This window comes from Pogonomyrmex barbatus, unplaced genomic scaffold (genome assembly GCF_055798465.1).
Source record: "Pogonomyrmex barbatus isolate J1 unplaced genomic scaffold, ASM5579846v1 scaffold10, whole genome shotgun sequence".
In the NCBI taxonomy this organism is placed as follows: Eukaryota; Metazoa; Arthropoda; class Insecta; order Hymenoptera; family Formicidae; genus Pogonomyrmex; species Pogonomyrmex barbatus.
Window position 1 is genome coordinate 335,226 of NW_028297099.1, and position 18,176 is coordinate 353,401.

General features: G+C 34.2%; 1 protein-coding gene and 1 long non-coding RNA gene across 2 annotated transcripts in view; one reads left to right on the forward strand and one right to left on the reverse strand.

Annotated features, from left to right (window-relative positions):
* The window catches only part of LOC148937832 (uncharacterized), a 94,681-nt gene that overhangs the window by 26,813 nt on the left and 49,692 nt on the right, over positions 1-18,176 (reverse strand). The window lies entirely within an intron of this gene.
* On the forward strand, positions 6,010-9,759 carry LOC148937836 (uncharacterized). The gene is made up of 2 exons (XM_089070303.1): positions 6,010-8,299; positions 8,459-9,759. The coding sequence occupies exon 1, from the start codon at positions 7,666-7,668 to the stop codon at positions 8,152-8,154; it is 489 nt and encodes a 162-aa protein (XP_088926429.1). The 5' UTR covers positions 6,010-7,665; the 3' UTR covers positions 8,155-8,299; positions 8,459-9,759.

The window sequence follows — 18,176 nt, forward strand, 5'->3', positions numbered from 1 at the left end:
AAAAACAAACAAAAAAATATTAATCAGCGAAATATTCTCCGTTTGCATCAACGATCTTTTGCCATCTTTCGGGTAGCTTGCGAATTCCTTGACGATAGAAGCTCACCGGCTTCGAAACGATAAAGTCATCAATGCATTTTCGTATCTCTTCAAATCTCACGAAATGTGTATCAGTCAAATAATGCTGCAGCGACCGGAATAGGTAGTAATCGGAAGGCGCCATGTCTGGGCTATACGCCGCGTGCGGGAGAAGTTCCCAACCTAACGCAAAGATATGGTCCTGAGTCGCTTTCGCAACATGTGGTCGAGCAGTGTCATGAAGCAAGATCACTTTACGACGTCCTTGGCAGGCCTCTTTTCTTCTAATGCATCGTTCAAATTGGTCAATTGTTGTTGGTAGCGGTCTGCCGTGATTGTTTCACCCGATTGTAACAATTCGTAATACAACACACTTTCCGATCCTAGCAGATACAGCAAAAGCCTTCTTGGCATTGAGCTTTGGCGTCGATGTCGAAGGTTGACCAGGGTCAACCCATGATTTTCTACGTTTAGGGTTATCATAAAGAATCCACTTTTCATCGCCTGTAATGATTTTGTGCAGAACATCTTTTTTCCGGAACTTTGAAAGCAAAATGAGTGCAGTGTCACGTCGACGATTTTTCCTTCTCTCATAGACAGGATAGATATAGAAACTGTCAAGGAGAGCATAGATCCACGAATAAAAAATGCTATGCATGTGAGGGGAATCAGAATTTACATACTATTATGGCTTATCATAATGTATCCTTCAAAGAGGCTGTACAAATACTAGAAGGAGAAGAAGATAAAGGCGCAAGTGTACGATAGATACGCTAGACCAGATAATTGGCCGTCTATCAATAGAGGCAAGGAAAAAGGAAAAGAGAAGAGCTTCAGTCCAATACAGAAAAGGGATTCGAGAAGAATAAATTCGATACCAAATCAAGAGGAAACAAAGAACCTTGATGAAGGAAGTGCGAACTCTTCGTATCATTTTCCGAATAATTCGGGATGCTCGCAAGATGATATCAAAGTCAAAAGCAAAGAAATGGATAGACGAAATAACAATATTGAATACTACAGTCATTTTAATTTGAGAGAAGGAGACATCAGTAAGAACAAGAGAGGCATGATAATACAGAAAGAAGGGAAACAGAAAACAACAAAGAAGAAAGAAGCGCCACATCAATAAGAAGAGAACTTCAACAGGACTTGGAAAAACAAAAGGAACTTAACCGCTCTTCTGGTTGCTACGGACAAGATAGAGAAAGCTCCACAAAGAATAGAAGAATCGGAGAGAGCAATGCATAGGAAGGACATTAGGGACAGAGCCATAGCACTACAGAAAGAAGAAAAGAGACATAGAAAGAAAAGAATTACAACGAGTAGACAACAGTTCTGGGAGAATGTGAAGAAGGACGAGTCAGATAATAAATAAATAGCATAAAGACATAAGTAGATAACAGAACACAAAAAATTTATAATGAAAGAGAATTCTTATTTAGCTTCAACGTTATTTGTTTTTGAGTTTACATATATTGTTGATCTTAAACAACAAGGTTTTATTATGTTCATTCTTTATTTTTGAATTTTTATACTTTTATATTGAAGACAATTTTATTAATTTTTAAAAGTTATTAAGTTTCTATTAAATCTATTTGGTTAATTTTATTTATAATATATTTGAGCTTTAATTAGCACACTAACAAAACTTCATAGATAGAATATAAGTAGTAATATCATTTTAATTAGGCTAATTAGTTTTTTATTTTCGTAATTTTCGCCTAGTTTCTATTTGCATTTTTATTTTTGATCTCAGAGGTGTGATGTATAAAGATACAAACAGTAGATAAGCTAAAATTAAAATAAGAATCAGTCTTTTAAATTCCTATAGGATCTCCAGACGAATAGTTTTAATATAACAATAATTATACGAATTTGAATAATAATTAATGTAGTAAAATTCACTATTAAAATATTAATTTGGAATTGTAAAGATTTTAAAAATAAGAAGGAAGAACTAATTAAAAGAATATATGCATATGATGTAATTGTCATTACAGAGTTGAAATCTATGAGAAATATGAGAGTTTATTTCTCAGGATATAAGACATAGAACGGATGAGAATAGAAATAGTGGGGGCGCTACGATCAAAAATGCGATAGAATTTGACATCATGAAGCTCAGGGATAATGTTGAAAAATACAAGTCAAAGGATAAATGTGATCGCGGTATACAGACGACCGGGGAATAACCTATCGAAACGAGAATGGAAGAATCTGTTTGATGACGGCAGGATAATAGGGGATACAATATTTTTAGGTGACTTTAATGTACACAACAGGAGTTGGAACTGTCAAAACACGGATTGGAATGGAGAACTAATGGAGGAGGTATTGTATGAAAAAGATATGATGCTATAATGATGATACGAAGTCAAGAATGGGAACTATAGGATTATAGGATTTGGACCTTGGAATAGATCCGGTAGAAATGAGTGACAAGGTTAAATAATCAATTAGAAGATATGTGGGGTTCAGACCACTTTCTCATTGTTTTTGAATGGGATATAGCAATCGAATACTACAAGAAATCCAATAGGATTAAGTAAAAGAACGAGTTGGGAAGAATTCCCTCAGGAGGCAGGAAGGTTATGGAGAGAAAGTAAGGAGAGATTCACAGATTTGAACAAATACACAAGGTTTTGTGATACTATTAGACAGGCTGCAGGAAATATTATTTTGAGAAGAAAGGATCTAAGGAATAGAGGTGGCTCAACAGGGAATAACCCTAATAGTAGGAAACAACAGGTAAAATGATGGGAGGAGGCAATAAAGAACAGGAAAGAGCCCACACAGCACGGAATATCACCAGAATATCGTCAGAATATTTCAAATGTCTTTCATAAAATATTTCATTTGAAATATTTCTGTAAACTTCTAAAAATATTATATATAGAATATTTCATTTGAAATATTCTAGAAACAATCTATTTGAAATATTATATTTGCAATATTTTCTTAATATTCTGGAAACGTTCCGTTTCAAATTTTTCTGAAAGTTTCATATAAAGTAGCCTGACAACATTTTATTTAAAATATTTCAGAATGTTGCGAAGAAAATATTCTGAAGATATTCTATTTGAAATATTACATTTGCAATATTCTTTTAACATTCTGAAGATGTTTTGCTTCTTTGTGAAAATCTTTGTGAACGTTTCATATAAAATAGTCTGGCGACATTCTATTTGAAATATTTCAGAATGTCTCAAAAGAAATATTCTGGAAACATTCTATTTGATATACTATTTGCAATATTTTTTTAATATTTTGGAAATGTTTTGCTTCAAATCCTTCTGAACGTTTTATATGAAATAATCTGACGACATTCTATTTAAAATATTTCAAAATGTTGCAAATGGAATATTTTAGTAACGTTTGATTTGAAATATTACATTTGCAATATTCTCTTAACATTCTTCAATATTCTCTTAACGTTTCGCTTCAAATCCTTTTGAACATTTTATATGGAATATTCTGATGACACCTCGAAAATGCATACAATATTGAATCGATAATGCTACCTTTTTCTTTTGAAACTATAAAACTTTTGTTTGAACTATTTTTAAAAGTAGCCACTTTCTTCGATTTTAAATGAGTATACAGATTGTCTGAAATAAATGAGTATGGATGATCTGAAATATTCACCCGGTAAAAAATGTTTCATATATAAAAATATATATTTTACAAACAATAGGAACTATATAATATGAACATATATGGACATATTTCATATACAATTATTATGTATGTTTATAATAATTATATATTTATATGTTTATATATGTGTGTGTGTGTATATATATATATATATATATATATATATATATATATATATATATATAATAATAATATATACTTGTAGAACGAGATCTTTTATAATATATTTTTATAATATACCAATAAAAAATTTTTTGTATAACATATATGAATACATATTATATGAAAAATTTTTTATTGATATATTATAAAAGTATATTATAAAAGATCTCGTTCTACGAGTATAAGAAAAAAATAATTTGCAAAAATGTATAATACTCCATAGTACAAGTACATTTTAAACAGTGTATTGTTTTATTGAACTCATCTTTTATGTATATAGTATAAGTGTGTATGAAATGAATGCATTTTTTTTAAACTTGAAAAGTGCGCCAGCGCCCGTGCATGTACCAGCCAATCATAGCGTTGGGCCTATACCGATGTAAACATACGTGCGTGTGGTACCATGATAATCACCTAGCTCCCACACAAATGAACACAGCGTGATAAATCACAAAACCTCTATTCTCGCCTCATCATTTTTGCTTTGTTTTATGCACGGTGAGTTTCAAAGCTCGTGGTGTTTTCTGTCCATGTCTCTTATACCCATAAATGAATGTTTTACTGGTTTTCGTTTCGTTTGAAACTAAATAAATCTTGAAAAACGTCACGGTATAACTCATTTTTATTAACATGTTTATTTGTATCCCAACGTGCCTCTAATGGCATCACAAGTTATGCTTGTGCTGCGTTATGTTTCACGTATGCGTTGATGAGCATTATTTGTCCTCATTTAATATTTGATAAACAACAAGAATGAAATGCGTATTATACGCATCATGTATGAAGGCTTCGTGAAATGAAACGCAGCCTTGAAAATATAATTATTCGTGCCTTTCGTGGCCTAAAAAGATATATTAAAAAGATATATTTCATGGAGAACATTCTATAGGCCCACATGTATAAAAATAACCGCAAATATGATTTTTTAAATTTTACCATTTACCAAAAAATTTTTATGTAAAAACACTTGGCGCTGCTCATACCTCTAAAAAGAATATGAATAAAATGTGTGTGTGTGTGTGTGTGTGTGTGTGTGTGTGTGTGTGTGTGTGTGTGTGTGTAATTATAATTTAATCATATTAAATAATAAATTTTGCCTTTATTTGTAACATTCAAATAATCTCATCATTAGTTTTGCATTTTCGTTTGATCTAAGCAGCGCCAAGTGTTTTTACATAAAAATTTTTTTTATTTAAATAAAATTTTATCATTTATTTTATACTGTTACTTTATAATTCTTTGTAATAAAAACGTAAATTGAGTAAAGCAATTTTGTGATATAAAAATATTTTAAAGCTAAATAATTACTATCACTTGGGTTAGAAAAAGAAGTTTTTAAATGGATAGAAAGATATACATATAATTTGGTTTTTATTATTTTTAAATTAAAGAAACTACTACTTGAGTTTTATTTTTTTAAAACAGTGGTTTATCAAATCTTTTTCTACGATTGAAATATATAATTTGACTAAAATGGACTTGTAGCTTCATGTTTGTAAGACTATAACTTGGCGCCAATTATTGATATCAAATCTTTTATATAAATTTTTCACAATCATTTGAGTTGGCAATATCCACTATACTTGACATCCTTTTTTTATCTTTTTTTAAAAAAAGGTAATTTTATAGTGTATATATATATATACATATACCTAATAAATAAACATGTAATCTTATTATTTTTATATATATATTGGAAGAAATAATAAACTTAAATAATCATCCATGCAAAATAATCATCCGATCAAACAATGTGTATATATACACACATATATATTGTTATTAAATAGTTTAAGATCAATATCAGTTGGAAATTATCAAATATCAATTTTTAAATTCTTTGTAAATTTTGCAATTATATATACATATATATATATATATATATATGTGTGTATGTAATTGTCTAATAATAAATAGTTGATTAGAAATATGATTCAAAATTATAATATATGTATAGTTCTCTAGATATGTTATTTTTTTAATTGACAAATTTTCATTTTTATTCGTTTTGGAACTGATTTTTCTAGAGACATAATAAGAGTATGAAGATAAGATTGAATAAAAGAATAATATCTTTGTTCTCTGATAAAATGAAAAATAGACTTACCTGCAAAGTATAAACACAAACATGAGTTACACTCCGAAATTATTACAAATTGTCAAACTCGCCGCGAACGTCAACATCGTTGGTCACCACTCGGACGTGCAGAAAAAGAATAATAGTAGTATGCAATTTATTAATACTGCTATTGTTTCCTTTTTAATTTTAATATACGCGTATTTATTATTATATTGATACCCGAGAGGTTTAACTAAAAACACCATGTTTACATCAATCAATTTTATCGACCCAGCGGATAAATCAGGCCGATAAATCAGAGTCACTGCAGAACCCAGCGAACATTCGCTAGATTCTACAATAATCCTGACTTCAGTCTGATAATCCGCTGGGTCGATAAGATTAATACTGACATCTCGTGACAGACGTTGCAGCCGTACAAAGGCGACGATAATGACGTTTCTTAAAATAAAAATTTCCAAATCGGACTTTGTGTAGCAATATCTCTGCTTGTAGGGCACGTAGCAGAAAAATAAAAATACTTTTATTACGCAAGTCAGACTCAAGCTACTTCGATCAAGCCTACTTAGAACTTGATCAGTATAGCCGTTATTGAGATTCGATAATTTCAGATGCTCGAACCTTGACAACTCACGTAAAGTTACACGGCAGTGTTCTTGGTTGACTTGACACCCAAGACACTACTATGTCTCCTGATTTTGACCGATTTTGTTTTCTTTTTTCTCTATCATGATCACATTATCCATTTCTTTTTAATATTATAGTGTGATACATCTTTTATCATTAGGTTAGAAAACTTCTGGTTCAAAAATATTCAAAATTAAACGATAGTTATTATATTAATTTCATATTAATCAAGAATTAATTTTTTAAAAGTTGCCTTTTGTAGTTATTTAAGAAAACATTACTTTTTTAAAAAATACGATACATGCATCTATTTTGAAGAAAATTAATGTTATTACAAAATGACTTATAAACGTCGTTTGCAAAAGCCGTATTCACATTGACATATCCGGAGATTATTCCGGATTATTACAGCAGAATACGGCTGTATCAATGGAAAGAATTGAATTTTCATAGGCAGAAATCTAATAATGATAGAAGAACATCCTCAATGAGTTCACAAATGCGAAATAATGATTCTGCTAGCATAATTGTTTCTAACATAGATTTCGATGATTTTACTTATACCTATAGTGACGATGGCTCTTCATCTTATGAAAGCAATATCTTAAGAGATAAGAATACAAGTGAGAATGAAGATGATTTAAGTCTGAGTGCAGAAGTCGCTAATATTGAAATAGTACGTCAATCTGAAAATCAATCTGAATCAGACTGTAATATATACAATAACGATGATGAAATTTTTAAATGGAACATATGAAATTGGGCACTGAAATATGCAATTAAACATAATGCATTGAATGAATTACTATCAATTCTGAAAAAAAATATGCGCCGAATGTGCCGTTTCCTGCAGATGCTCGAACTTTGCTCAATACAATCATACACCAAAATGTACTGAAATATTCGAAATTGCAGGGGGATAGTATTATCACTATGGATTGAAAAATTCTGTTTTAAATATCATTAAAAATCATCTTATCACAAAATTTAATAATACACGCATTAAATTGTTAATAAGTACCGACAGCACGCCATTAGGAAAATCTTCGGAAAAAAATATGTGGCCTATTTTATGTTCTGATTCAGAGTTCAAAGATGTACATATGATTGGCGTATATTATGGGGAAGGAAAGCCAAATAACTCAAATTCATTTCTAAAAATGTTTACAGATGAAGCTGTAAATTTAGTTACTAATGGCATTGAATATGATGGAATTCAATATGAAGTTAGAATTCATGCATTAATTTGCGATGTTCCGGCGAAAGTTTTTATTCTAAATGTAAAATATCATAGTGGTTATAATAGCTGTATGAAATGCGATATTGTAGGTATACGTATAGAGAACTATTGTAGGTATACGTATTTAAGAACTGATGATAACTTTAAAAGTTTTGTATATTCTGATGGAAATAATTATCAAGCCGATGAAACAATTTTAAATAAAATATCTTTTTTTGGCTTAGTTTCAAATGTACCCATGGACTACATGCATATGGTATGCTTAGGTGTTATGCGCAAATGCTTACTACTTTGGATACCCAAATAAGAAGAGAGAGTGTGCGTCACGGCGGGGTTCGACCACGAACCAATCGTGAAAACTCGTAATTATTTTGCGAAAAAATACCTCAGTCAGGAATCGAACCTGGATTTCCTGCTTACGGGGCAGGCATCTTATCCCTTCGACTACCGAGGTATGTGATGATATTTATCGCAAATAACGTTTAGAATAACACGTCAAGAATACAATGATACACATATATACTTATATTACAATATACATATATACATGTATTCTCTCGAATCCCCACGACCGGTACTCCAGAGAGATGATGGTCCTATTCTCTCGATAGATGTAAGTCGGACTGCAGCGGCGACACCCTCCAACGCCATTGACAAATATACAAATAATCCTCCTGGAGCACGACAGGAGAGATTGCATTAAGCATGACTCGAGCCCCCGATGGGCCGTTAAGCATTAAACTATCTGCAAATCAAAGAAACATAATTTCTGATGCTTTAGTTAAAAATCATCTTATCACAAAATTTAATAATACACGCATTAAATTGTTAATAAGTACCGACAGCACGCTATTAGGAAAATCTTCGGAAAAAAATATGTGGCCTATTTTATGTTCTGATTCAGAGTTCAAAGATATACATATGATTGGCGTATATTATGGGGAAGGAAAGCCAAATAACTTAAATAGTTAAATTCAGGAAAAGTATCTGACTTTGCTAGATTATCAAGATCATTGAAATTTTTAAAGCTTTGGAAAGCTATTGAGTTTCGACAATTTTTATTATACCGGTCCTGTTGTGTTAAAAGATGTTTTAAGAAAAGATATGTATGCTAACTTTTTAACACTGCATGTTGCAATTACAATTTTAATCAGTTCTACTTATTCACTAAATTCTCAATATGTTGATTATGCAGAACAATTATTAAATCATTTTCATGGCTTCGTGGCTTCATTTGAAATTATTTATGGTAGATGATATGTATCTTATAATATTCATAACGCACTTAACGCATTTAGCACAGGATGTAAGAAAATATGGTGCCTTAGATAATTTCAGTGCATTTAGGTTCGAAACTTATATTTCGTGTATAAAGGGCATGATTCGTAAAAATGAGAAACCCTTGCAACATATTTCGCGATGGTTAATAGAATATCAAAATGCAGCACTTGAGATACCTTCAACTAATATCAGCTCATCACTTGAAAAAGTACATACAGACGGCCCTGTTACTAACGATAAACAATTTGATTTACAATACAAAATCTTGCGTAAGACTAAGTTATTCATCAATTGTAATAATGGCCGAGACAATTGTTTGATGTTATCTAACGGAATACCTGTCGAAGCACTGAATTTTGCAATAAGATACTATGTTGGAGATACTATGTTGGAGATACTATGTTTGTTATAGGAAAGCAATTAATACCAACTGATAATTTATTTTACGACCTTGTATTTCTAATATATTTTCTATACACATAATTAAGAGAAGCAATGATATAAAGGCCTGGATATGTAACATGATTATTGCAAAATTGTGTAGAATACCGTACAATGACGATAAATTCTGTATATTTCCTGTATCTCATACCTTAGAGAAATTAAATTTATGATGTAAATAATAAATAAATGTTGCCTTTTTATTCTACCATTCATTCAAATTGAAGTTATCTCTAGTTTTCAATTTTCAACGGTGAAATAATTCATCTTTTATTTCGTTCTAATTATAATAATATAAGAAAAAGGGAAATATTTCATGACGAAATTTGTAAATTTTATTAATATCAATTTTTATCAGTCTTTAAATAAACTCTATTTAAAACTAATATTATTGCACAACACATGATTTTTTATATACTTATTATGTTCGAGTCATTTTTGTATCTAGTTGCTGGGATCACATTTTGGACACGTTCATCTGTCAACAATGACGATCTCAAAATATAAAATTGTGGAGTTCGATGAGGGAATTGAAATGATTCTAATTACGTGGCTTAATAATGACCGAACAATGACTTTTTGGTCTCTTTATCGAAACTAAATAAAAATTAATAAAGCAATTTCCAGAATGGAGACACCAAAAAAAGATTGAAAAAAATATAAAATTAAGAAAATATTAGGACAAGCAAGTAAATTTAAAAAAATAGTAATGCACACGCCTTACAAATTCAATAATTTAAAATTATTCACATACATTAAAATTATTTTGTATATACGTGATTGTTCTATATACGAATACTGTATATTCTGCATAGATTTTTTTTTCTTAGAATCATACGAACAAGCAGTTGATAAAGTTGTAATGGCTCTGGAGGTGTCTGATATAGAATCTGTTACTCCGGAAGAATTTAAAAAAAGTAGATGTATATGAGCTAAAGTGCAATATTTAGATTCTTATTTTGATGGTGATTCTTCTGATGAATTGTTAGTCAAAAAACACAATACTTCTAAAGTATTGCCACCCGCATTCCCAATCGCACTAAATGAAGAAAAAATGCGAAAATCGAAAAATTCAAAGCATGGAAACATTAAAGGCAAGAAATTCGATATTATTGTGAAAAACATGAGCCAAGATTCTTAATTTAATTCATCGACACAGAAATTTGATGAAGATGATATTAATGATGACGGTACATTTTATTCTTATATTTAAAATTTCATAATGTTCATCATAATGATATTGGATTGTTATCAAAATCAGAAATTGAGAAAAACAATGGTGCACTTGCAAGAAACGGAAATTTAGAATCAAATACTCTTGAAAATGTTGTATCATCCACATCGTCAATGTGAAAATTGGATCCATTGAAGAAAATATATAAAAAAATTGAGGAGTAACAAGATAAACCTCTCGAAATTGATAATTAAAAAAATTTTAAATTCCTATGTTACTATTTTTTTATGTCTTTTCTAATCTGTATATATGTCTGCAACGTTTGTTAAATTATGATATATTATTCCGTTTTAAAATATTTTTTCTTTCCTATATAGCTTATTTGCAGGAAATTCTATTTCTTCAACACAAGATTTTACTACAGCTTGAAGAACTGAAAAAAAACAGATCAACCGAGAATGTAAGACAGGAATCATTATTGATTAATACAACAATAGACATTTGCAAATTTGCAGAAAATCTAGTTAAAAAATGAGAAAGATTTACAAAAAATGGAAAAAGATCTTCAAGAAAAATAATTTCGTATAAAATGCGTATGATATTGATGATGAAATATTTTTTTTTACATTCATTACTTATTTTGATGTTCTAATTGCATAAAAATAAAGAAATTGCGTAGTCGCAATTTTTTAAGTATAATAAAGTAAGTAATAATTTTTTAAAAGTCACTTTACAGCCTTGCTTCCTGTAATCGTTGATTTAAAATTTTGAAATATATTATCCCGTAATTTAAATATGTTCATATAAATAATTACATTTGTTGCATAAAATAATTTGTATTTTAAATAATTATATTACAAATAATCCAATTATTAAATTTTAAGTGTTATTTGCAATATAATCCATAATAAATATCATTGTTTACAAATAAAATAATACAATTATTTATAAGTTGTTACAGACACAACGTTCCGAATTAACGATTCTTTTTAAGACAATGAGAATAGGTAGGGAATAGAGAATAGGGAATAGTCCAAATAGCATTCAATAATATCAAAATAATTTCTACTCTTTATTAAAACAAATGTTTATATACGAAAATACGTTAGCAACATGTTACATCTCATCTCATAATTTAATTTAATTTAATTTAAATGATCCTGATTTCATTTGAAATTTCTTGACTAGGATCATTTAAAATTCTTAATAATTAATTCTTAATAATCTAATTTACGAGTCAGCAATTATGAATTCGGCTGATTGAAAATCTTTTCGAAGCTTTTATTATGAATGAACATAAATAATTTTTTTAATAATAAAGTATTGTAACTGGAACTTCTTCAACGTTCATATATTATAAACAAGAATCGTTAATCCTGCCTATACGTCAACGTCTCTATACAAAGCTATTTTGTATGAACTAATTAATAAAATAAAACACTCGCTTTTATTTGTACTCTCACTTGTATGTATCCAACAAATTGATGAATCATTATAATTGTTACCATCACTGTTCTATTTTAATGACGTAAAAATCCTGAACTATCTATCTATAATCTGTTTATTATACACACACACACACACACACACACACACACACACACACACACACACACACACACACGTGCGCGCGCGCACACACACACATGTATATGTGACACATTTATTAATATTATTATGCATTCATATATTTGTAAAGTTTTATGCTTTTTTTATTAACTGTTTTCCAATATTATCCGATAAAAAATTTTTCATGTAAAAACATATTGTGGCGGTCGCTGCCACACAATCACACCACGACACACACTAGCGCACGGTCCCGCGCAGTACAATGGTTCGCGCGCCTGCCACTAGATGGCGAGTCCGGGAATCATCCTCTCGTATGCCCGAAACGCCCCATCGGGACTATATAAGAGCGGCGCCCAGCACTGCTCTTTGCCTCAGTCGCCTCCAGCCAATTAAAGGCTACGAGCTGCACTGCGACGTCCTGCGAGCTCTGGAGGCCAGCCTTGGCCTCAATGCTCTTGTACACGGCAGTTTCTCCTGCTGGAAATTACTGACCAGCCTTCGGTCGTACTTTCCGCGGCAGTTAACGCCGCGGCAATCCATCCGGCCTACCTCTGACGGCCGTGAACGCTGTCATATCCATCCGGCTTTACCTCTGACGGCCGTGAACGCCGCCATATTCTTCCGGCCTTACATCTGACGGCCGTGAACGCCGCCATACCAGCCGTACCTCTGACGGCCATGAACGCCGGCCAAATCCATCTGGCCTTTCCTACGGACGTGCTCGCCGCGAACGCCGCAGACTCACCACGTCCGGGAAGGGCTCTTGCGGCCAGCGACGCTGCCCAAATCCGCCCGTGTCCGAGCGACTTGCTCCAGATCGCGATCTCCGCGTGCTGATCTCAACCGACTCGAGGAGACGTTGCGCAGCATGAGGACCTCCGCCGGCGTACATTCTCTGTAGGGGCCGCCCACGACGACTCGTCGTCTCCGGGACGATCGATGATATCCACCATCCGACAATCACCAGCACCATGACGCTCGCCGCTGCCGACTTCGCGGCCATCTACGCCGCCGCCTGGGCGCGCACCTCCTTCGCCGCGCATCGACGAGGAAGAACAAGCTTCCGGTCAACGACCAGGCGCCCGTCCGGCTGCTTCAAGCAACGGCTCCTGGACCTGTTTGGGTCAGCTTCCTTCTCGGAGGATAGCCTGTCCCGGCCGCCGACTCCGCACGGAGAGGATACGCCGAGATCTTTGACTCCCCGGACTCGACCGCATCCAAGCGATCACCGACTCCTGGCCGCTTTTTGGAGCTCAGCACCCAACAGGACAGGCCGTGGCGCCTCTGCGCCATAGAGCTCGGCCACATCCAGCATCGGCCGCCGCGCCGCGACACTCGCCGCTTATATGCGGAAGCCGCCTCGCAGACCGAAGGACTGCCACCGGCCCAGGGCGCGCCGAGGAGGAGCTGAGGCTCGTGAGAGGCGAAGAGAGCGGCTCCAAGAGCTCGAGCGCGCACGCGCAGAAACAGATGCGACAGACTCGCCCACGCGTTATTCTCGCGGGACCCAAACGTAGTCCCGATAGCGCTTGTATTTATTTTTTTTTGTTGCGAGAATATATGGCTTTCTATTAACTCTGAGTTCCTTGATTGAGCGTGCATGCAATCTTCACATCCCGCACATATCCTTCAGCTTGCGCTCCCATTACAAAACGCATAGCGACAATTGGCTGCTAAACCTTCCGCTTTGCTTGGTGCCGACACTCGCACCGTTGGTCTGCAACAGCTGATCGAGGACACTTCCCTCGAATTAAGAACCAGCTTTCACCAGCCGATTGCGGGCGACGCAGTATTACAAGCCACACAATCACTCGAGACGCATAGGGTGCAACACGTTACACACCACCACGCAATCACATCAACAATTACTACAATATATATATATATATAATTAGATATGAAATATGTCCATATATATGTTCATATTAGTTTTTTTCTTTTGTAACATTTTTGTATTTCACAAATGTTACACTATACTTGTATACACAAATGTTATACTATATTTACCAGGTGTATGCATAAGTTTTTTCCGGTTTTTTAGTAAAAAAAAAAGACACGTAATTTTCAAGGGAAATTAATTTTTTTTTTATTCAAAATATTAGCCATCGGCTTCTACACATTTCGCCCATCTTTCAAGTAATTTATGAATACTATACCAGAAAAACTGCTTGTCTTTTGCAAACCATTCGTCGAGCCATTTTCCAACTTCCTCGAAATTGCTGAAGTGCTGCTCTGCGAGCGCGTGCCCCATTGATGCGAAGAGGTGATAGTCAGATGGCGCCAGGTCTGGGGAGTACGGCGGGTGCAGAAGGATGTCCCATCCAAGCGATTTCAAGGTGTCTTTCACTGGTTTTGCTGTGTGAGACGGCGCATTGTCGTGTAACAAAATCACTTTGCCATGTCTTCTGGCCCATTCCGGTCGTCTTTCGATTAATGCGTGGTTTAAATTAATCATTTGTTGGCGATAGCGTTGTGTATTAATGGTTTCGCCGGGCTTCAAGAGTTCATAATACACAATACCGCTCTGGTCCCACCAGACATAGAGCATGGTCTTCTTGCCGAAGCGATTTGGCTTTGGTGTTGATGGACCGGCTTCGCCAGGTGAAAGCCACGATTTTTTCCGCTTCGGGTTTTCAAAATAAATCCATTTTTCGTCACCCGTCACAATTCGATACAAAAATGATTTCCTTTCGTGACGTTGAAGCAGCATTTCACAAGTGACTTTGCGATTTTCCATTTGACGTTCATTCAAATCGTGTGGGACCCATTTACCGAGTTTATTGATCTTTCCCATTGCTCGTAAACGTCTGCTGATTGTTTCTTGTGATACGTGTAATGCTTCTGCTAATTGCCGTTGAGTTTGAGTTGGGTCATCATCCAATAACTCCTGCAATTGCTCGTCTTCGCATTTTTGTGGTCTACCAGAGCGCTCACTGTCTTTCACATTGAAATCACAACTTTTAAATTGTCGAAACCATGTCTCACATGTTCTAATCGATGGAGTTCTAATCGGTGGAGATGGTGTTCACCATATGTTTCTATCAGCAAACGATGACTTTCAACAACCTTTTTCTTTTGATTAAATAAAAAAAGCAATGCGTGCCGCAAATGTTCTTTTTCAGACACAAAACTCGACATGATTACTGAACGATAAAACAAAGACGCTAGTTTTTGGCGGACTCAACTTGTGTGTGTTTGTAATTTTAAATGTCAGACGAACAAGATGATGTATGTGTCAAATTAATACGCTGCGTACTTTTCGCTGGCGACATCTCTTAGTTAAACCGGAAAAAACTTATGCATACACCTGGTATATATATATATATATATATATATATATATATATATATGCATTTGCACATTCTTTAATATTCTAATTATGATTTTAGAAACATTCTGGCGATGTCAATAAAGTGCGTCTCACCTACGCATTAGCTTCTAAAATATAGCTTCTAAAATATATACAGAGACATGTGATGACTATATATCTCTGCACTATATGCTTTACAAGCTGATGCGCAGGTGAGATTCACACTTTATTGACATCGCCAGAATATCTTTGAAATCATAATCAGAATATTATAGAACGCTTCCAGAATATTACAGAATGTTTCTAAGATCATTATCAGAGTATTAAAGCACGTTTCCAGAATGTTATAGAATGTCTTCAGAATATTGCTATGTACGGGTATAAAATATTTTGCTAACATTGTCAAAATATTTCTGCAATTATTATCAGAATATTAAAGAATGTTTCCAGAATATTACAGAATGTCTTCAGAATATTGCCAGACGCGGACATAAGATGTTCTGCTAACATTGTCAGAACGCTTTTGAGATCATCATTAGAATATTTCAGATCTCAAATGTAATATTTTGGTGATATTCTGGTAACATTCGGTGCTGTGTGGGAGGCTCTCAAAAAATTCATGAGCATTGAGACTATGTCTTCATTCGTGGAATGCAGGGCAGTAACCAGGAAAACAATTAAGGAACATAAAGAATTCGAAAAATTCTGTGTCATTGAATAAACACAGCAATATGAAATATTGTGTGGAATAAAATGAGGACAGTCTCCCAATGTTGCGACAATTTATTAAATATAGAATGTTCTGTAACGGTGCTACCTTTTGTTCCATCCAGCCAATTAGCTAAAGGATCTCTAGCCTCTGTCAATAATGCCTGTATATACATAAAGGGTCTGCCGAAAGGAAGATGGAATGGAACAAATGGTCTACTAAAAACAGAGAAGATTGCATAAGACAAGCAAGAAGTGTTGGCTCTGAGTACGGTGGAATATCCTCTGATAACGAAGTTCAGTGCTGATTTTCCCCAAAACTATTACGGAAAACTAAATGAAAATATTGAGGCGTCGGAACTGAATAGAGCTCTTGCCATGATCAAGAGAAACCCGGCAGAAGAGATGGCATAGAGAAATCCATGCTAAAACAACTACCAAAAGAAATGAAAAGAGTGCTTCTTAGCATTTTTAATAACATCTGGATGACGGAGTGCCTATCCAAAAGAGTAGCAAGAATATCAAGTATGTTTCGAAAAGCAGAAGCAGGAGAAAATAAGACCGCTTTGGCATCATGCGTGTGTAAGATCATGGAACGAATATAATTAACGAGAGATGAATGTGGTGGACGGAAAAGGAAAATATACTGTCATCTGATCAGAATGGCTTTAGGAGAGAAAGATCATGTACAGATAACCTGGTAAAATTGACAACTGATATTAAGGTAGGATTCTATAATGATCAGTATACACTGTTTTTATTTGTCGATGTGACATCAGCGTACGACAATGTAATCATGCAAGTGCTAATAAAGAAGTTGATATTTGTAAGTTGCCCCGAAAATATAGTAAAATTCATTTATTGCTGGGAAAGAATGAGAAGTACGCAGTTTGTTGTGAATTCAAAAGAGACTGTAGAGAAAAGAGTTTATAAAGGTTTGCCTCAGGGCGCGGTATTGAGCTCGCTGTTATAATAGATACGGTCGAAAATGTTTGACTGCCCATACTATGGCTAGCAATTTTTTTTCCGTTGTATTGTAATTCTGTTTACTTTATTTAGAATTCTGCTCGCGTAAGCAATTGGTTAGTGGTTTTGCGATCTTCGAAAAATTTTCAATCTCCTGTAATATCCAACTAATCCTATGAAGGACTGCATTGTCTTTTATTTGTTTGAGTATGGGAAAGTTTGTAACGTCCGTTATTTTTGATGGATCCGGAATTATACCGTTTTTCGAAATAATATGATCTAAATATGTCACCTCTTTTCTTAGGAACTCACATTTGCTTGGCTATAATTTTAGATTATAAGTAGGTATACTAGGCCGGTTCTAACCCAGGTCCTCCGAGGGGGTGCGGGGGGGAACGCGGAGAAGAGGCGAGGGGAAAGTCAGAGGCGGCGATCCTTTGAACTGGAGGGCCGTGGGGGAAGAGATAGTAGGATAAGATAGTAGGATAAGATAGTAGGATTCGGTGAAAGGGATATAAACAAGTGAATAAAAAAATAGATAAACAAATAGATAAACAAGAAGATAAATACATAGATAAACAAATAGAAAATTGCGACTCGAAGGACGTCACGGGGGAGGGGGGAGGGTAGTGAAGAAAGACGAAACGAGGTGAGATAAATAAATAGGATAAGATAGCAAGGCGGTATAAACAAAATGGACGGCGAAGATAATATAAAAAAATTGGACAGGGTGCGTGGACATGACGTCACGGGGGGGGGGGGGAGTGAAGAAAAACGAAACGAAGTGAGATAAACAAATAGGATAAGATAGCAAGGCGATATAAACAAAATGGGCGACGAAGATGATATAAAAAAATTGCGCGTGGATATGACGTCAGGG

Excerpts from the sequence above, each read along its gene's own strand:
- LOC148937836 (XM_089070303.1), top strand. The coding sequence starts at position 7,666 with ATGTGGCCTATTTTATGTTCTGATTCAGAGTTCAAAGATGTACATATG.